This window comes from Colius striatus, chromosome Z (genome assembly GCF_028858725.1).
Source record: "Colius striatus isolate bColStr4 chromosome Z, bColStr4.1.hap1, whole genome shotgun sequence".
Lineage (NCBI taxonomy): Eukaryota > Metazoa > Chordata > Aves > Coliiformes > Coliidae > Colius > Colius striatus.
This window is the reverse complement of record NC_084790.1, coordinates 88,030,802-88,051,525: the sequence shown is the minus strand read 5'-3', so window position 1 is coordinate 88,051,525 and position 20,724 is coordinate 88,030,802. Positions and strand designations below refer to the sequence as shown.

The following is a 20,724-nucleotide window of genomic DNA, read 5'->3' as shown; positions in this document are numbered from 1 at the left end:
TTTTGTGGTATTTTCTTCTGTAAACCTCAAGTGACCCCTCATTGCCCGTATCTTACCCTAAATAACGCTAATTGGGGGACAGATAAGCTCCTTTGCATCAGCCCAGGCACAGTATTGTGTGACAGCTTGGAGACAATCATGCCTATGCAATTAATAATGTACAAGTCCATCACTGTATCTCAATCAGCTTCTCTCAGGCTGGCTCGTTTCCCTCAGTAATGCGTGCTCTTTCAAGCCAGGGAAGGGAGCTCCTTCCATCTGCCCCTTCCTCCGCTCCTCTGTGCCAGGAGCTGTCGGTCCATCCCACCAGTGCTGCCCAGATGCTCCCCAGCCCCTTCTGACGGCCAGCATGGCCACCCTGTCACTAGCCACGTCCCCCCTGGGCCCTGGTGCTACCCCTCCTCCGGCTCCACGTGATGTGGCTCCTTCTGCCCCAGCCCCTCCTTACCCTGGGAACGATCTCCCAGCTGCTGCCATGGATATCCTGGTTGGGCTGTCACATTTCCAGCCGTGGTGCAGGTACCACATTCCCCCACCTCCTCCTCCCAGGGTCACGCAAGACGCTGCTGGCTTTACGTGACACTTCAGGGTGGGTTTGTCACTTAGGTCAGGATTAAACTCACCCTGTGAGGTGTCCTAATCATTCACATCACTCTGTGCTGTATCCACCATGTGAAACCAGCCCTCAGGTGTGGGTTTGCATCCTGCCCAGGATGTGCACAGGCATCTCCAGCCCACAGCACCCAGTTGAGGTGGCTTCCTCCATCAGCATTAAGGCAGAGGGAAATGAGCCAAGCTGAGAGAGGGTGATTGTGTCCAGTTCTGGGCCCCTCAGTTCCAGAAGGACAGGGAGATGCTGGAGAGAGTTCAGTGCAGGGACACAGAGGTGATGGAGTGGAGCATCTCCCTTGTGATGAAAGGCTGAGGGAGCTGGGGCTCTGCAGCTTGGAGGAGACTGAGGGGTGAGCTCATTCATGTTACAAATCCATCAAGGGTGGGTGTGAGGAGGCTGGAGCCAGGCTGTGCTCAGGGATGGACAATGACAGGACAAGGGGCAACGGGCACAAGCTGGAACAGAAGAGGTTACAAAGCAACACAAGGACAAACTTGTTCCCTGCTGAGGTGAGGGAGCACTGGCAGGGGCTGCCCAGATGGGCTGTGGAGGCTCCTTCTCTGGAGACATTCAACCCCAGCTGGATGAGTCCCTGTGTGCCCTGCTCTAGGTGCTGCTGCTCTGGCAGGGGGCTGCACTGGATGAGCTTTCCAGGTCCCTTCCAGCCCTTGGGATTCTATGACTCTCTGATTGTGACCCTCACCCTTCCCAGAGCCGTGGCTGCAGCGCTGGGATGAGCTGGTCCCACGTGATGCACCAAAGGTGGAAGCACCCCCAGCACTGAGTGATGCCCTGAAGGTGGGAGAGTCCCCAGCACTGAGTGATGCCCCGAAGGAGGAGGAGGAGCCCCCAGCATTCAGCACCAGGGCTGCCATCGCCGCGCCCCAGCACAGCCCACTGAGTCCCAACACAGCCGGCAGAACCCACGGGCGCTCAGTGCCGACGAGACCTCGGGCAAAGGGAGGCCGAGGAGCTTCTGAGCAGGTCGTGTAGCACCCAAGCACACAGGCAGATATTTAATTATCCAAAAATGATGCTGCATAAATGACAAAAATATCGATCTTTTGGCATCAGAACGCAATCACGCCAAACCAAAGCCAATTAATGGCCTCCAATGCAGATTTATGGCAGGAAACAGGCACACGCTTTTTCTCTAGGTAAATTGCTTAAGGGATAATCTGGGCTCTAGTATATTTTCATTGCTATTGAAGGAGGAGACGGCAGCAAACACTGAGCTCACTGCCTTCGACCGTCTCCCTACGCAAATCAAACGGTTTGTGTTTTGCCAACCAGAGCACCTGGTTTTTGACATTCCTGTGGCTTCTCCCGGTGACCTTTGGTATTTGTGTGTATCGATGGTGTCTCTGAACCATCGCACAAAAACACCTTGAAGTGTCAAGATTTAAAAATGAGTCTTCTTTTCTCTTTCTCCTGTGCTGCCTGGATTATCTTGGCCTTGTCAAAATACATTCTCTAGTTAGAGGTTGGAAATATTTCCCTCCCAGCTCCCGTGTATTGATTTTCCGAGGCTCTGCCTGTCAGCAGCAGAGGGGAGAGGTGAGAGTTCGCTGCCATGCTCTGCCTCCCGCCCAGCCCTGCAACGCCCACTGCTGCAGCCAAGGGTGCACCCCGAAATGGGGGTCTCACACCGCGCCTCTGGGGGGTTTTTGCTCCGAAGGCTCATCAGGTCACGTCTGACTCGGCTCCCTGGCTCACCCCACGTGGCCCCAGGGCTGCCTCTGAAGGGGAAACACAGCTCCCACCTTTGGAAGACTACATAAATGGCAGATTGCAACCCAAACACTAAATACGGCTGGTAACGCTGCGTGCCATCTCAGCAAAACTGTGCTCAATCCCTTTAAATGGCTTTCGTTGGGGGAATGCAACCACGGGACCAGGGAGGAGCATCCCCAGCACACACCCCTGTTGGTGGGTTTCTGAAGATTCCCTTTGCCTGGACACACCGGTCTGGGAGTTGAGAGGTTTGTTCTCAGCCCCTCATCACTGTCAGTGGTGAAGGCTGAGGTCCCCTCACCATGATCCTGCTTGGATGGTGACTGACTCTCACTCACTCTGGCTGACAAACGAAAGGGAAGATGTCTCTTGCACAGTGAGAAGACTTCAAATCAGCAGCAGGGAATCACACCCCATCAGGCTGATCCCACGACACCACCGCTCGCTTTCATTCCACAAGCGTGTTTACAGGGGAAGTTTAGTGCACACAGAAGAGGGGAGGGGGTTTGCCAGGAGGGTGCTTGGCAGGCAGACGCTTGAGCCCTCCATCAGACATCGAGCAGAGGGTGGTCCTGGCTGCTGGGCACGTGCTGGGGGGGGTATCCATCGAGGACCACTGGCCCAAAGGCCACAGCCACGCTGGGGGCTGGCGAGCCCTGAGCGAGCGGCACTTGCCACTCGGCCCTTGCTACAGCGACTGACTCAACCACCCCCTCTGTTCTGCGCTGGAGGAAACCCATTACACCTCTAGCTTCAAACAAACACTTTAATGCATATATAATTCAAGACGTTTGCTCAGCACAGCGCAGAGGGAACCGCAGCAGGGCCAGGCACCACATCCCTGCTGCGGTCCCGCTTTGTTTGGGAAGCAGACAGACGGACACAAACGTGATACCTAACGGGGAGGATGCTTGTGGGGCACCTCCACACTCCCCTCGCCAGCCCTGCACTGAGAACCACGGCGTTTCATTCCAAGGATGACAAAGGCTCTGTTAGCTCTCCTCTTGTTCCGTTTTTAATCTCCGAGGTTACACACAGATCTGTATGAACACAATGTACATGCAACGGTGCGTCAGCCCACTTGGGAAAGACCCTGATATTCTACTACAGAGTTCTGCACTAGACACTACATTCCCGCCAGAGAAAAGAGGAAACTTCACGGCAGTTTGTGTGGAAACATTCCCAGTGGTCTGATTTTCTCGCTTTATTACATTTTTGTTCGTAAATGATTTTTAAACAGCAAACAGATATGTAGCTCCTGGACTGTAAATCTCACTGTGTACTACACAGACCACCTACAGGACAAAAAAAAGAAGGAAAAAATCAATGCTTTTTATGTTTAGAAGCCATTTTAGAAACTCATTTATTCCTTTTTGGGGAAGGAAAGACTCTATGAGCATCGTTTCTGCTTTGTTACGTGAAGACAGCCGCCGTAGTTCCGTGCGCTCTTCAGACAAGAACGGCAAAGAAAGAGCTATACAGACATATACATCAATATGTTTAAATAAAATAGCATCTTATAGATTGGGTTTTTTTGTCTTTGCTGTGAGCATAAACCAGCATACCTTCACACTATTAAACATTTCACAAAATTAGATATGTGAGCAGAGGGAAACACAGTCACAGCTAGTGTTACACAGGAATATTCCTACTGAAGACAAATGTTTCACTAGATCCAGTCATATAACTCACCTTCTACACACCTTTCACCATTCTTTCCAGCCAGAATTGCTCCCCACCCATGCCACCCGTGTCCTCCCACGCCGTCCCCCCGCGAGAGGGGAGCTGTGAGGGCACGGGGCTGGCTGCCCCGCCACGGGTGGGAGCAGCTTCAGCCAGAAAAAAAGCCTTTTGTCTTTTTGGTTTTTAAATAAATACCTGCTCTGGTAGCAAAAAAAACACCTTTATATATAAATACTCCTTTTTTTCAAGTTTGCTATTCCATCTTACAGAGATTTTCCTCGTTATTTACATACTACTGTTAGACTATTATTCCTTCGTCCAGGATACAAGCGAGCAGTGGCTGGGCACAGCAGCATTTCCCATCCTCTTGAAAACTGGGACTCTGCATATTGAAATATCCCCTTTAGATTAGAATGCAGGCCATCCACCCTCAGGAGCTCGGTCTCGTCCCCCTCCCGAGGCAATGAGCCTATCCCCAGCAAACCCAAGTGCCAAGCTCCAAGACGGTCACCCGCCGTCATTCAGTGGTCACTAGGAGAAAGTACATGTAAACACCAGCCTTTTTGGTAAACACTGAGATTCGGTGAGAGTCCCCAAAGGAAAAACGTGTTTAATGAGTGTTGTTGCGTGAACTCAACATCCAGCGGAGAAGGACGGGGCCGGGCTCGGCCCAGCTGCAAAGCCTGGTTGGAGTCGCGATGCCGTGGGCCTGGCTGAGGAGCACCATCAGTGTTACCGATCCCCTTTCTGCTGTGACACCGAGGAGCACGTCCCCAGCGCCTCCTGCCTCGTGGCTGCAGGGAAAGATCACAAAGGCTTGCAATCACTTCAGTTGGAAAAGCCCTTGAAGCTGCTGCAGTCCCAGCCCTGCCCTCACCCTGCCCAGCCCAACACTGACCCACAGCCCTCAGCACCTCAGCTTTGGGATCCCTCCAGGGCTGGGCACTGCCCCAGCTCCCTGGGCAGCCTGGCACAGGGGCTGACACCCCTCTCAGGGAAAGAGTTCTGCCTCAGCTCCAACCTCAACCTCCCCTGGGGCAACTCCAGTCCCTTTCCTCTCGTCCTGTCATTCATGGCTGGGGAGCAGAGCCCGACCCCCAGCTCCCTGCAGCCTCCTGTCAGGGAGTGTCAGAGAGTGCTGCTGTCTGCCCTCAGGCTCCTCTTCTCCAGGCTCAACACCCCCATTCCCTCAGCCCCTCCCCAGCCCCTTGTGCTCCAGCCCCTTCCCCAGCTCTGTGCCCGGCTCTGGCCATGCTGCAGCCCCTCAGTGTCCCTGTGGCAGTGAGTGAGGGGCCCAGCACTGACACAGCCCTGGAGCTGCAGCCTCCCCAGGGCCCAGCACAGGGGACAATCCCTGCCCTGCTCCTGCTGCCACCCCAGAGCTGATCCCAGCCAGGCTGCCCTTGGCCTTCTCACCCCCCTGGGCACGCTGCTGCCTCCTGTTCAGCCCCTGGCACCAACCCCCCCAGGCCCTTTCCCTGCAGCAGTTTCCAGCCCCTCTGCCCCAGCCTGGAGCTGCCTGGGCTTGGGGTGGCCCAAGGGCAGGACCCAGCACTTGCCCTCGTTGCACCTCATCCCATTGCCCTCAGCCCATGGCTCCAGCCTGTGCAGGTCTCTATGCAGAGCCCTCCTGTCCTCACGCAGATCTCCTGCACAGTTTCATACCACCTGTGACTTCCTGAGGGTGCACAGGATGCCCTCATCCAGACCACTGACAGACACCGATCACAACAGGCCCTGAGGGATGAGCTGGCTCGGTGCAGCCCCACCTGAGCCCGGCAGCGCGGGCATCCCGCCTGAGGAGCACGGAGACCAGAGAGGGGGAGAACCAGGGTGGCTGGGAGACAGAGGTGCGTCCCTGGCGGGGGGCTTTACCCTAGACCATGAAGCGGTGCTCCTTGCCGTCGTGGGCCATGAGGATGACGTTGCGGTTGGAGGTCCAGATGAGGCGCGCGAGCCGCAGCGCGTTGTGGGAGCCCGGCGAGGCCGGCTGCACCGGCGGCACCTGGTACGTCTTGATGCAGCGCAGCTGCGGCGCCGAGTTCAGCATGCCGATGCTCCCCAGGAGAGACGTGTTCATCTGCACAGACACTCGGGGTCACCTCCCCGCACCTCCCTGCGGCCCCCAGGCCCCGCTGGGGCCGTGTGGGAGCGGGGTGACCGTGCTGTGTGTGGAAGGGGAGCTGGGCACAGGCTGGGCTGTGATGGAAGGGTGGCCATTGCCACGGCCACACACACAACCTGCTGCCCTGCCTGGGGACCTTACACAGGCGTGCCCAGCAGAAGCAGGCACAAACCAGAACGTGGGGAGCACCCGTGAAACATGAACAAGAGGAGGTTTTTGCTGGAATGTTATTTATCAAAATCCTAAGAACACCAGAGAGCTGGGGCAGCATTCCTTTCCTGCTGCATCCAGTGACAGGACAAGGGGTGATGGGACAGAGCTGGAACACAAACAGTTCCCTTGAAACATAGGGACAAACTGGGTGTTTCAGTGAGGGAGCCCTGGCCCAGGCTGCCCAGGGAGGGTGTGGAGGCTCCTTCTCAGGAGGTTTCAAACCCATCTGGACATGTTCCTGTGTGACCTGATCAAGGGGAACCTGGTTTGGCAGTGGGGGTTGGACTGGATGAGCTCTAAAGGTCCCTTCCAACCCCTCTATGGTTCTATGACCAGAGCTGAAGATATACAGGAGGAGCCATCATCACAGACCACATCGAATCACAGAACCACAGAATCATAGAGAATCACAGAATGGTGGGGTTGGAAGGGACCTTTAGAGCTCATCCAGTCCAACCCCCTGCAGAAGCAGCTCCCACCTAGATCAGGTCACACAGGAACGTGCCCAGGTGGGTCTCAAAGCCCTCCAAGGAAGGAGTCTCCACACCCTCCCTGGGCAGCCTGGGCCAGGGCTCCCTCACTCAAACACTCAAACAGTTTGTCCTTATGTTTAAGTGGAGCTTTTTGTGTTCCAGCTTCATCCCATCACCCCTGGTTGGAAAAGTCCTTTAAGCTCCTGCAGTCCCAGCCCTGCCCTCACCCTGCCCAGCCCAGCACTAACCCCTGGCCCTCAGCACCTCAGCTCCACGGTTTTGGGATCCCTCCGGGGCTGGGCACTCCCCCAGCTCCCTGGGCAGCCCATTCCAATGCCTTAACAACCCTCTCACAGTGAAAAAGTTCTTCCTAATGTCCAATCTAGACAATAGGTACAAAGAGAAAAACCCCAACGGCAAGAGCCTTTCAGTTTGCTGTTGCACGGAGAGATGCCCAGAGGAGCTCAGAGGAGCTCTCCAAGCCACTCTGTCGGCAAGCAGGCCACCTATCGTGATGTGATGCATCGCGCCCAGCTCCTCGTTTGAGAGACGGAGATTCCCTATCCAACCCAACGAGACACAGATGATCCTGCTCCTCCTGCAATGCTGCCGCCCAAACCCTTCCCACCCAGGGGCACGGCAGCCCCGGCGAACCTTGGCCAACCCTGGCACACGTGAGGCCTGTTAGTGCTGACGCCACGTCCTGAATCCTGATCAGTGCAAAAGCACAAGCCATTACTTTCTCCCTGTCTCCTCTCGGCAGCAGCGCGGTGTCAGAGGGTGTAAATCACGGCATCTCTCGCAGGGAGCATGCAAGCACCACTGACATTTTCACAATTTAAATCATCCTGAGTAATAACCCTTTTAAGATGACTAATGTTACTGATTTTCCTGCATTAATAATAGTGCCAAATAGAACACAGAAGGGGAAAATCACTAGTGCACGAGGTCACATTTTAAAACCGAGCGTGTGGGTATATTTAACTCTTTATGCAGAAGCCACTTCAACGTGAACATTTATCCGCCCAGAGGAGTGTGGCAGATCACAATTTAGAACTCCTGACCAACTTTCTGGGGTTTTTTTTCTCCCCTGCCAGTTCCAGAAGATCTGGCTTGATTGCTTTCCAGATCGCCCCTGAGCACTTAAATTGAGTAACTGCTAGCTGATGGAGGGGGATTCTGGCTGCTCTCACTTACTGTTTCAGTAAAACACCACACAATATGGGGAGGGATAATAAATTAGGCATTTTTTGTGGCACCTGTAGCAAATGAGGGGAGTGTGTGAAAGGGTGTAAATGGTACTTATGGGCACATTGAGGCCTGTTTTACAGTCTGATTACTGTAAGGCTCAATCATTTTGATGGTGGACTGTGCCTGATCAGGTTGGCTGCTTACAAATAAATTTGTTAAGTCTAAAAACCACTTAAAAGAAGCTGAAAAAAAACAGCTTGGGGTACGCAGGCTTCAGCCCACAACTGACAAAAGGTGTTCCTGCTGCTGCGAGACGGCAAAGAAAAAGACTGTTGAAGAGAACAAACCTCCAGCCACCTGACAGAACGGTGCCCTGTGCTCTGGGACCCTCCCGTGGTCGGCGTTTCCCGCTGTGCTGAACACCGCAGGGCTGTCCCCGGGGGAGCCCCTGCCCCGGTGCACACAGAGCGACGGGCAGCCAGGCTGCCTTACCTGCCAGAAGCAGAGGTGGCTGTCGGAATTGGAGTAGGTGGCGAGGTACCGGCCGTCGGGGGCGAAGGCCACGGCTGTGATCGGTCCTTTGTGGCCGTGGATGGTCTGGTGAGAGGGGGAAAGAACAGCAACACGGGTTCACTACTCGGCACCAGGATGCTGCTGAGCAGCCTGCTAAGCAAACGCAAACACACGAGTACATGAGCTTCCAGAAACCTTTCTTCCAGCACTGAGGGAGACCTTTACCATCAGCAAACATGATGTGGAAACACCTTTTCACTTCCACCTTCCCCTACTCTAGTGCTCATTTTGTGGCTGTAACAGTGTCACTTGTGCCACTGAGGAGCAAAGCTCATTTGCAAAGGGCTGGGGAGGGCAGGAGGGCAGCACACCGAGGGGAAGGCCCAAGGTGGAGCTCCTGAGCTGTACCACACAAGGGGCTTGGGCTCAGCACAAAGAACACCCTTTCCCTGGGGCACTCCCACGCCTTGGACAAGCCAGAAGGTGAAAATACACCACTCAGATGTCTTGTCAGGTGGGACTTCACTCAGTATCAGCCACCAGGACAAATTCCTTCAAGTGTTCTAATAGCTGCTTAGGTGATAAAACAGAACTAAATCATCCTGTGAACACGTTCCCTGCCAAGCCCAGTTTTTAAAGCAAAGTAATTTGTCAAGTATATGAACATAAATGTGTCTTTAACGGGAATCTTTTTAAAAAATGTAATACTTACACTCCCTGAAGGAGGCTGTAAATTGGATGTCCAGGAGCCTGCAGCCGGCTATGTGTCAGGCAGGGAAGGGAGACAAGCACAACCCCCTGCCCCCCAGCCTTTACAAGCAGCCTTGACACAAACAGCACCTTGACACAAACAGTTCAGAGCAGGGAGTGCTTGCCGCAGCTGCTGGCCCAGCCCAGGCAGGCTGAGGCTGCTGCACTCACACCACTGCCCCTTCTCAGGACAGCCATAACCTGCTCCACAGAGAGTGCAGCCAGAAGAACACAAACTCAGTGCCAAAGGCACAGGGAAGTAACTGCAGTTTTCATAGAATCATAGAATCACAGAATGGTGGGGTTGGAAGGGACATTTAGAGACCATCCAGTCCAACACCCCTGCAGAAGCAGCTCCCACCTAGATCAGGTCACACAGGAACGTGTCCAGGTGGGTCTTGAAGCCCTCCAAGGAAGGAGCCTCCACACCCTCCCTGGGCAGCCTGGGCCAGGGCTCCCTCACTCAAACACTGACACAGTTTGTCCCGATGTTTCAATGGAACCGTTTGAGTTCCAGCTTCATCCCATCACCCCTTGTCCTGTCACTGGATACCACAGAAAAAAAAAGTGCTGCCCCAACCTCCTGACACCCACCAGGGAGATATTTGTCAATATTACTGAGATCCCCCCTCAGTCTCCTCCAGACTGAACAGCCCCAGGTCCCGCAGCCTTTCCTCACAAGGAAGATGCTCCAGTGCCCTGAGCATCTTGCTGGCCCTGCACTGGCCTCTCTGCAGCAGTTCCCTGTCCCTCTGCAGCTGGGGAGCCCACAACTGGACACAGGACTCCAGATGAGGCCTCAGCAGATGTGGCAGAGCAGAGGGGGAGCAGAACCTCTCTCTTTGTAGATGCCTCTCCAAGGGGCAGATGATGGGCTGCAGAACCACATCCACCTGCAGCCATATGGACTTTACCCTTACAGCTGCACAATCACTTCACTGAGAGGCCTCTCTATTCTGGCACAGCAGAAGTACTTCCATTGCAATGCCCAGGCATGCTTCCCCAGGACACATCCCAGAAGAGGAGGTGAAAGGCCCTGGGGAAGCAGGCACAGTGCTGATCCTGCCCTCTGAGCAAGGGCACCTTTCTGCCTCAGAAGACTGCAGTTAAAATCCTTTGGGCTGCAGTTCTGGGCTCCCCAGCTCAAGAGACAGGGAACTGCTGGAGACAGTCCAGCACAGGGCTACCAAGATGTTGAGGGGGCTAGAGCATCTCTGTGAGGAGGAAAGGCTGGAGGACCTGGGGCTGTTCAGCCTGGAGAAGAGAAGCCTGACCTTATCAACACTTACAGGCTCACAAAGACAGGAGGATGGGTTGACACTTTTTTCTGTGGTGCCCAGTGACAGGACAAGGGGTAACAGACGTAAGCTGGAACACAAAATTCCACTGAAACAGGAGCAGAAAGTCCTTTGGTGCTGAGGTGAGGGAGCCCTGGCCCAGGCTGCCCAGGGAGGGGTGGAGGCTCCTTCTCAGGGGCTCTTTAAGACCCTTCAGGACACGTTCCTGTGTGACCTGATCTAGGTGGGAGCTGCTTCTGCAGGGAGGTTGGGCTGGATGAGCTCTGAAGGTCCCTTCCAACCCCCCCATGCTGTGACTCTGTGTGTAAGCGGTTTCTTTCAGGACTAACACAACAAGATACCCATTACACCCAGGGTTCTGCAGACCTGAGCGAGAACTATTATTTGAAACACATACTGCTCAGGGCAGCGCGGAGGCATGGACATGCACCACACGCTGTCACGCACACCTTTTGCCATTGAAGGATTTTCCCAGGCCGTGCAATGGACTCCAAGCTCTGGCTGCCCCTGACAATGTTTCAGGTGACACATCCCATTCCTCCAGCACAGCCCTCGGTGTGGGGTTGTGGCTGCAGTGACACAGGCCCTGTGCCCAGGCTCTGCCACTGCTTGCCGTGGCAGCTCAGCACCTTTCACCTCCTCCTGCTCACACACCACACTTACAGCTGTATTCTCACCAGCCTCCAATGCTTGTTTTCAACAATATCCAACAATATAAACACAATTGTCAGAAACATGTCAAATTACTCATTTATTCCACGCTCAGAGTCGCCATTAAGATGTTATTTACTTGTTTCTTGTGGTTACTGTTGAACAACGGCAAACCATATGGTTGCTTTAGGCAGGATAGATGCATTTGTACTGTCTTCTCTAATGCTTTGGAGATCCTACAACAGGCAAACCCAGCTGGCTCACCCTCTCATCATATACCACAGCTGGAAAAGCCCTTGAAGCTGCTGCAGTCCCAGCCCTGCCCTCACCCTGCCCAGCCCAGCACTGAGCCACAGCCTCAGCACCTCAGCTCCAAGGGCTTTGGGATCCCTCCAGGGCTGGGCACTCCCCCAGCTCCCTGGGCAGCCTGGCACAGGGGCTGACACCCCTCTCAGGGAAACAGTTCTGCCTCAGCTCCAACCTCAACCTGCCCTGGGGCAACTCCAGCCCCTTTCCCCTTGTCATTCATGGCTGGGGAGCAGAGCCCGACCCCCAGCTCCCTGCAGCCTCCTGTCAGGGAGTGTCAGAGAGTGCTGCTGTCTCCCCTCAGGCTCCTCTTCTCCAGGCTCAACACCCCCATTCCCTCAGCCCCTCCCCAGCCCCTTGTGCTCCAGCCCCTTCCCCAGCTCTGTGCCCAGCTCTGGCCACGCTGCAGCCCCTCAGTGTCCCTGTGGCAGTGAGTGAGGGGCCCAGCACTGACACAGCCCTGGAGCTGCAGCCTCCCCAGGGCCCAGCACAGGGGACAATCCCTGCCCTGCTCCTGCTGCCACCCCAGTGCTGATCCCAGCCAGGCTGCCCTTGGCCTGCTTGCCTCCCTGGGCATGCTGCTGTTCAGCTGCTGTTCAGCTGCAATGATCCTGGTGGTACAGACCCTGAGAGTTTCTCCTGCTGCAGGTGCCCGGGCGAGAAGCCAAGGGCCGGCTTCTCGCACCCTGCAGGGGAAGCGGCTGCCCAGGGATCTGCAAAGGGTCTGAAGCACACAAATCATTCCTTCCCAAAGACACAGTAGCACCTCTTTCTTCATTAAGGGGCTCTGTGAGAGCTTTAAATTGTCAGGGCTCAACGGTGCAGGAAAAGACTTGGTAATATTCCTTCAACAAAATCAGGCTGTGAAACAGCAGTGCTGCTGCAGCCATCCCTGGGACAGGGCGAGCTGGAGAGCTACTCAGAACCGTACCCTGCACCTAAAGTTAGCTGCACATATTGAGAACCTATTAGTACATTCATTCCTTGTTTATTATGCCACAGGTGAGTGAACTTCAGCGCAGCCCCACACCCGTCTCTTTAATGTAATCACCGCAGCTTAGGATGAGAGCCTGAAAGGGCAATTAATTAGATGATCTGATGTTTAGCCCCATCAAACTCTTTAGCACTTAACAAGCAAGTAAATACTTGTCAATAAAATATGTTTTGGTAATACAAAGGTAGAAAATCAATAGTACCAGCACACTTGTTGCTCTTTTTACTATTGAAAATGTGTTCCAATAAGAACAACCCTTAAGGGAATTAATCTGCTTTGTTATTTAAAGGAAGTGCTTCTCTAATTGATGCTAATCCTTTCAAGCCAAGATTTATTTCTCTGTGCACTGCCTCGAAGTGTGCTTTGCAATGCTTGCCTTGTGTTCCCCAGGCCAATGGGTGAGTGAGCCCTGCTCACTGCAGCCGCCCCGCTTGCACCCTGCCCTTGCTGCTCAGCCTCCCCTCCCACGCCGAAATTAATGGATTACAGCACTAATGCCTCGGCAGCAACACATGCCAAACACTGCCTCTTTGGGATTGCTTTCAAGTGACTGCTTGCTCCAGAGCAGTTACATCAAGGCACACCAAAAAGCATGCAAATGTCTGCGTGATACAGGTTTGGAAAGAGCCTTAATCCTGGCGGGCAGAGGCGCTGGGACAAAGTGCAGCTGTTTGCAGCCTCCCTCTGCACAAGCAATTGTTTTTTAATGGGAGGATGCTCCTGGGAGACTATTTGACTTCTGCACCTGCCACCACGGTTGTCCTGTAACACATGATATACTGAAACTATGACAACCTAATTCTGGGTCCGATATTTGGTAAACTCCACATTGAGCTGCAATATTCTGTTAAAGGTGACATAAAAAATAAGCACTGTATCCCTGCAGCAATTCTGTTTTCATAAACACACCGAAATGCATACTGTAAATTGATGAAGTAACTTGTGTACTCCTAGAGAGACACACTGATGTTTTATCACCTTTATCATGGGATATTTATCTCCCTAATCTCTAGGGGGGTATCTTAACCAAAGGGAAACTCAAAAGTCAGTTATTGAGAAAGCAGCACACCTGATGCATCCCCAGAAGCACTGTCCTTCAAGCACACCCCCCCCCCCCCCCCCAGTGAAAGGCATCTGCCACAGCTGAGCATCTTAAAATGATGAGCCTGCTTTTAGCATGGAGCATGAGGTAAGTATCAGCCTGTAACTACTTCATGGATCAGTGAGGAGTCACTGGCAATGACTTCACGGGCAATTTCAGCAGCCAAGCAGGGGTGATGTGCCCCAGCAACCACCTAGAAGTGTCCTTAGATATAAATGCAACGTGATACAAGTAAATAAATCACAAGCATAAAAGTCATTACGCTAAAGGCAAAGTCTCACAACAGACAGTTAACACCTGGAATGTGAAGCTGAAAATCATCGTGCTGATGGCACTGCTGAAAAAAGAGTGCCTCTCCCTCTAGTTCCCCCTGCCAACTACATAAAAACAATGCAAGTTTAGAATAGATCTTCATAAGCAGAGCTAGGTCAGACAGATCAGTCATTCTCAGAGACCTCTTCTTCTTTTTTTTGTTCAGAGTTGTGTAATAACACCACCAGAAATGATCAGCAAAGGGAAAAACAGGTCAGAAGTGCTCCCCAGGGATGCACATATTCCTCCAAAGTTCCCCAGCAGCGGCTGCAGGTGTGGTCACACACCAGGCGAATAAACTGTCCTTTTAATTTAAGGTTAGATGTTGGATTTTAATGCAGAACCCAGCAGAACACATACAGAGCCCAAACAGCGGGGACTTGGAGACAATGATAAAAATGGCAGACTAGGGAGTGAATATATCAAAAGAAGCACCTTGACTGCAAAGGAAAACCTGAGCCCTGTCAGTGCCTGTGTGGCTGCTCGTGCGTGGGTCACACGGGGGTGGGCAGCACCATCCTGTGCCCAGGATGCAGCTTTTACCTCTGGAGAATGGGTATCTTTTCTTTGTTTGCAGCAGCACCCCTTCCTGGGCTCCTGCACACACATCTTGAGCTATATAGTCCCTCACATCATACTTGCACGCTATGAATTGACTTATTTCAGCATATACGTGCCCTCGTGGGCAAGAAGCCAACGGCAGCCTGGGGGCATCCAGCAGAGTGTGGGCAGCAGGGCCAGGGAGGTTCTGCTGCCCCTCTGCTCTGCCACATCTGCTGAGGCCTCATCTGGAGTCCTGTGTCCAGTTGTGGGCTCCCCAGCTGCAGAGGGACAGGGAACTGCTGCAGAGAGGCCAGTGCAGGGCCAGCAAGATGCTCAGGGCACTGGAGCATCTTCCTTGTGAGGAAAGGCTGCGGGACCTGGGGCTGTTCAGTCTGGAGGAGACTGAGGGGGGAGCTCATTAATAGTTACAAATATCTCACTGGTGGGTGTCAGGAGGTTGGGGCAGCACTTTTTTCTACAGTATCTAGCAGCAGGACAAGGGGTGATGGGATGAAGCTGGAACACAACCAGTTCCATTGAAACATCAGGACAAACTGTGTCAGTGTTTGAGTGAGGGAGCCCTGGCCCAGGCTGCCCAGGGAGGGTGTGGAGGCTCCTTCCTTGGAGGGCTTCAAGACCCACCTGGACACGTTCCTGTGTGACCTGACCTAGGTGGGAGCTGCTTCTGCAGGGGGGTTGGACTGGATGAGCTCTAAAGGTCCCTTCCAACCCCACCATGCTGTGATTCTATGACTCTAAACAGCCTCATATGGAAACACATCTAAAATGTGATCTCATTTTTCACACCTTAAGTAAACTCTTCCAAGATGGCCCGTCAGAGGTTTCTATGAACTCTGTGGAAAATAGAAATCCCTTCTTTCCCAGCAAGATACTGGAGACATCCAAAATACTGTTAACTTAGGACTGTCTCGGTATCTTTAATAATTGAATTCCTACGTTGCTTCCAATCATACCAACAACTGCAGTAAATATATCAGGATTGCACTGAGAAAAAGAGCACACTTCCATCTTCAAATTAATTCTCTCCCTGCCTCTCCAGTGGCTTCTCAGCAACACCAAGATGCAGCCACAGCACATGTATTACATTCTTTTTAACTGAATAAAACAGAGAGCTTAATTTTTAACCTTCCAGCAACAGGATTCTGCATCAGCCATTCCAACTGCTCAGCATTCGAATGTGCTGCACGTGATCTGCCAGGCGGCGTTCAGCGAGAGCAGAAAGTGCCCTTGAAGGGCTGTGTATGGAAATACATTTATCACGGCAGCGTCAGCCTGGCCGTCGCTCAATATGTGCCTCTCATTTGTTAGGAGGTTCTCCTGCTGTGAGCCCCTCATTACAATTTGCTTTTACTTCCTGGGCAAATGACAACCAGAAAATGAGGCAGCTTCTTTCTCCACCGAACTTAATCCACAAAAAGAAATGAGATGACAGCTGCAGCCACCCAAGTGTTACGGGATGGTTTAAAACCAGCCCTGGACCGTCCGACCTCGGCCCCAAACCACCTCACAGCACTGCAATGAGCCCCAAAACCATCGCTGTAATAAAAGTGTGTGGCTGGATCTCCAAAAATCAGCCCAGACTGCCTTTCAAAAGCCTCACAGCCACAGCAATACAGAGTCTGAAGGGCTGGAAGGGACCTGCAAAGCTCATCCAGTGCAGCCCCCTGCCAGAGCAGCACCACCTAGAGCAGGGCACACAGGGACTCATCCAGCTGGGGTTGAATGTCTCCAGAGAAGGAGCCTCCACAGCCCATCTGGGCAGCCCCTGCCAGTGCTCCCTCACCTCAACAGGGAACAAGTTTGTCCTTGTGTTGCTTTGGAACCTCTTCTGTTCCAGCTTGTGCCCGTTGCCCCTTGTCCTGTCACTGGCCATCCCTGAGCACAGCCTGGCTCCAGCCTCCTCACACCCACCCTTGATGGATCTGTAACATGAATGAGGTCACTCCTCAGTCTCTTCTCCAAGCTGCAGAGCCCCAGCTCCCTCAGCCTTTCATCACAAGGGAGATGCTCCACTCCCTCAATCATCTTGATGGCCACATTCAATGGATGCTCTTGCTTTAGGAGCTCTTCACTGGGCAGGTCAAGATTTTCACGTGGACCATCAAAATCCACCTGACAATTAATTGCCCTCAAACATACAAACCACCAACACATACCAGTGATTTTTTTCTGTGAAACTAATGCTGCTGTACTTCAAATAAAGTTCTGTAACACTGTAGTGTAACCTCATAACATCTGCATGAGCACCTGCAGATAAACTTGGGATTATTATTGAAACCCTTATCTCCCTGACAATTACTGTCTTAAAACAGGATTCAACGGCTCCTAGGCTAAGCTTTATGTTTTAACTTCCAGGAAAATAACTCAGCCTATGAATTCTGAGTGGGATTAGGACACAGTTCCAATAGCAATGGAAGCAGAGAGTGCTGAACATTCTTCCAGTGTTTTAACACTATTTTTTGAGATATAATTAATTGAATTGCCTACTCAAGGAACTCTTGACACATTGGACAAACACTGAGGCTCTGTATTTGTACGTGCTCACTCCTGGGAAGCCCTGTTTTAAAGCTTTAGATCTTGTACCACAAATCCCTCAAGGCTGATTTTCAACGGTAGTGAGGAAGTTTGGGCTGATATTTCAGTGCCAGAGAGCACTTTACAGGAAGGAGAGACACTGAATATCCTCCACAAAGTCCCAACGTGGAGCACATTTACCATTTATTACACAGACTTCATCTAACCAGCTATCAAAATGCAAATCATGCCCTTAATGGGAATGGATGTATCAATTGTTAGAAAGATACAATTAAACCACAACAAGTGACAGCAAGCTGAGCAGCGTGGCATGAGGCTGAGGTGAGGCTGCACTGCAAGGAGGGAGGCAAAAGGCAGAGCGTTGGTCAAGTGGAGTGCAAGAGACTTGGTGATTAATGGCATAGAAGGGAGTTGGAGGCCTGTGGGCAGTGGAGTTCCACAGGGATGGGTTCTGGGGCCAGTCTGGTTCAACATCTTCATCAACCACCTGGGTGAGGGCACAGAGGGACCCTCAGCAAGTTCCCTGCTGGCACCAAACTGGGAGCACTGGCTGATGCACCAGAGGCTGTGCTGCCATCCAGTGAGAGCTGGGCAGGCTGAGAGTTGGGCACAGAGGAACCTGCTGAGGTTCAACAAGGGCAAGGGCAGAGTCCTGCAGCTGGGGAGGAACAACCCCCTGCCCCAGGCCAGGCTGGGGGTGACCTGCTGGAGAGCAGCTCTGCAGAGACAGACCTGGCAGTGCTGGCTGATAATAAACTGTCCATGAGCAGCAACGTGCCCTCGTGGGCAAGAAGCCAATGGCAGCCTGGGGGCATCCAGCAGAGTGTGGGCAGCAGGGCCAGGGAGATTCTGCCACCCCTCTGCTCTGCCACATCTGCTGAGGCCTCATCTGGAGTCCTGTGTCCAGTTGTGGGCTCCCCAGCTGCAGAGGGACAGGGAACTGCTGCAGAGAGGCCAGTGCAGGGCCAGCAAGATGCTCAGGGCACTGGAGCATCTTCCTTGTGAGGAAAGGCTGTGGGACCTGGGGCTGTTCAGTCTGGAGGAGACTGAGGGGGGAGCTCATTAATATTGACAAATATCTCACTGGTGGGTGTCAGGAGGTTGGGGCAGCACTTTTTTTCTGTTGTATCCAGTGACAGGACAAGGGGTGATGGGAGGAAGCTGGAACACAAACAGTTCCACTTAAACATAAGGGAAAACTATATCAACTATGTCACTGAGGTGAGGGAGCCCTGGCCCAGGCTGCCCAGGGAGGGTGTGGAGGCTCCTTCCTTGGAGGGCTTCAAGACCCACCTGGACACGTTCCTGTGTGACCTGATCTAGGTGGGACCTGCCTCTGCAGGCGTTGGGCTGGATGAGGTCTAGAGGTCCCTTCCAACCCCCACCGTGCTGTGGTTCTATGAAACTTAAAAAACAAATCTAATGAGCCTCCAATTCTAAAGGCAACAAAGTGAGCCCCTTTGGGTACTATCAAAAGGCTTTAGGGAAAAATACTTGTTTTAATAGCTTTGGCAGAAGGAAGAAAGCCTTTGGAGGCCACCAGCCCCGCAGCAGCACTGTCCCTGCGCCATGGCACTGCATCAGCCCCGAGCAAAACCCCACGACAGCCGCTGCTCAGCCACAGCACCACACACACCCCACTGCCACCTGAGTGGATTCTGGCTACACCATCCAGGCATGACTCATGATTGTGAAAACGGAGAGTACAAATAAGTATGACCAGATTTCAGGAGCAGAAAGGATGGGTGATGCTGTTTCCCAGCAAACACATCAGTTTGGTACAGCTGTCAGCAGGCTGTACCAACCAAGAACAACCAGGAACAGTCTTTTTTAAACTTAATACACTTTGGTAAATAAATCATCACTTGTGTAAGACTGTACAGCTCACAGTGCCAGACAGCAATGAGAGACTACAGCATGTGCTGTCTTACAGACACTTGTTGTCAAAACCTCATAGCTTTTGTTGAAAAAATCAGTCCCTACTGAAAGAAAAAGCTATTACAAATTCTAACTAGACTAAGAATGAAATGCTGCCCTGTCTGAGTTAGCAGGAGATGGAGATGTGTGGAGCATCCCTTCTTCCTATGTAGTTACTTACTGTTAGGGAAATACTGCTTCATAACACCTTAATTTACACCTGCTTAATTTACACCTGCCTACCTACACTGACTTCTGCTTGACAGCTGATGATCAAAGCACGTGGTGCCTGGAGCATGAAGCGTTTCCAGCCTCTAAAACTTCCCTGGTGACCAGCTGGATGTGGTCACAGCAATCCCAGTTTTTCTCCCTTCCTAGTCAAGCAACCACCGTGAGATCTGCTGCCGTCAGTTGCACTCCCACTCTCCCTGGTGAAAGAGCGCTTGGCTAAGGCAGCCTTTGGCTAAGATTCATTCCAAGCGCTGTCAGCACAGATGAAACTGAGAGAGAGATGGGATCATTGGCACAGTGAGCATCTGCATCCTCAAACAGCTCTGGTAAGATGCAGCTCTTCCCTTTCGGCTCCAGCTTCGCTGACCCAAGTTTTAAAGAAAACCATTTAGAACAGTGTCCTTGTCATATTTGAAGCAGCAGAGTATTTTTAACTTGTGAATTCAGAGCCTTCAATGCACTTGCAAAAAAACACAAATCCACAATTCCCAAGTGACCTGAGACTCAAAGCAAAGCACTCAGCCACGCCGATGGAGTAGGCAAAGCTAATGAGATCAGCGTTTCCCGACACCGCCGTGGGGCTTACGGACTTAATTATCCTTCTCAGTGTCTTCTGTTCTGCAGACTCTGTGAAACCAACTCTGCTGTCCTTTCTGAAGCCTATCCTCTGATCCTTGCCACTTCTTGCTCTTATTTTCAAACGGGATCACCTGTGTTTCCAGATCTCTCGCAGTCCCTGTGCAAACCCTCAGCTGCTGCACAACCCCCTGGCCCTGATGGTGCTTTCCAGTCACCACTCGCATCATCTTCCACGGTCACAAGCATCAGCATCAAGATTATCAAACAAGTGGAAACATGGAAGTTGCAGTCCTTGATTTTAAAATTTCAGCAGGACATTTATTTTCACAGAATGATGGCATGGTGGGGGTTGGAGGGGAGCTTTAGAGAACACCCAGTCCAACCCCCTGCAGAAGCAGCTCCCACCTAGATCAGGTCACACAGGAACGTGTCCAGGTGGGTCTTGAAGCCCTCCAAGGAAGGAGCCTCCACACCCTCCCTGGGCAGCCTGGGCCAGGGCTCCCTCACTCAAACACTGACACAGTTTGTCCTGATGTTTCAATGGAACTGTTTGTGTTCCAGCTTCATCCCATCACCCCTTGTCCTGCTGCTAGAAACCATCGAAAAAAGGGATACTCCAACTTCCCGACAGTCCTTACAAGTGTCTTCCTTACAAGTGCCTTGTGTACAATGGTTTTGCACTGTGATGCAACAGCACTGCATTCAAAAAACAGAGCAGCTCCTTGATGTTCTTTTTCTTATAAAAAAAGTAATTTCTGCTTCTTTTGAGACCCACTTTACCTGACTGTGACCACTGGCGAGACCTCTATCGTAATCTCCACACGTGGAGAGCACCCAAACTGCAGTGTGCAAGAGCTTGTCACAACAGCCCAGTGTACTGTGAAAAAGGCCCTAAAAAGAACCCCAGTTTCCCAGTGTCAAACAAGCATACTGGAGGGCT

The 20,724-nt window shown here is 52.4% G+C and overlaps 1 protein-coding gene across 2 annotated transcripts in view; it reads right to left on the bottom strand.

The window, feature by feature from the left end:
• Positions 1-3,099: 3,099 nt before the first annotated feature.
• WDR7 (WD repeat domain 7) overlaps positions 3,100-20,724 on the bottom strand; it is a 151,154-nt gene continuing 133,529 nt past the window's right edge. For both annotated transcript variants that reach the window (XM_062017940.1, XM_062017943.1), the window contains 3 exons: positions 8,525-8,629; positions 5,906-6,110; positions 3,100-4,824 (listed from right to left, as the gene is read on the bottom strand). In XM_062017940.1, the coding sequence (XP_061873924.1) occupies positions 5,907-6,110; positions 8,525-8,629 (309 nt within the window). In that variant the 3' untranslated portion in view covers positions 3,100-4,824; position 5,906. The remainder of the gene's footprint in view (positions 4,825-5,905; positions 6,111-8,524; positions 8,630-20,724) is intronic.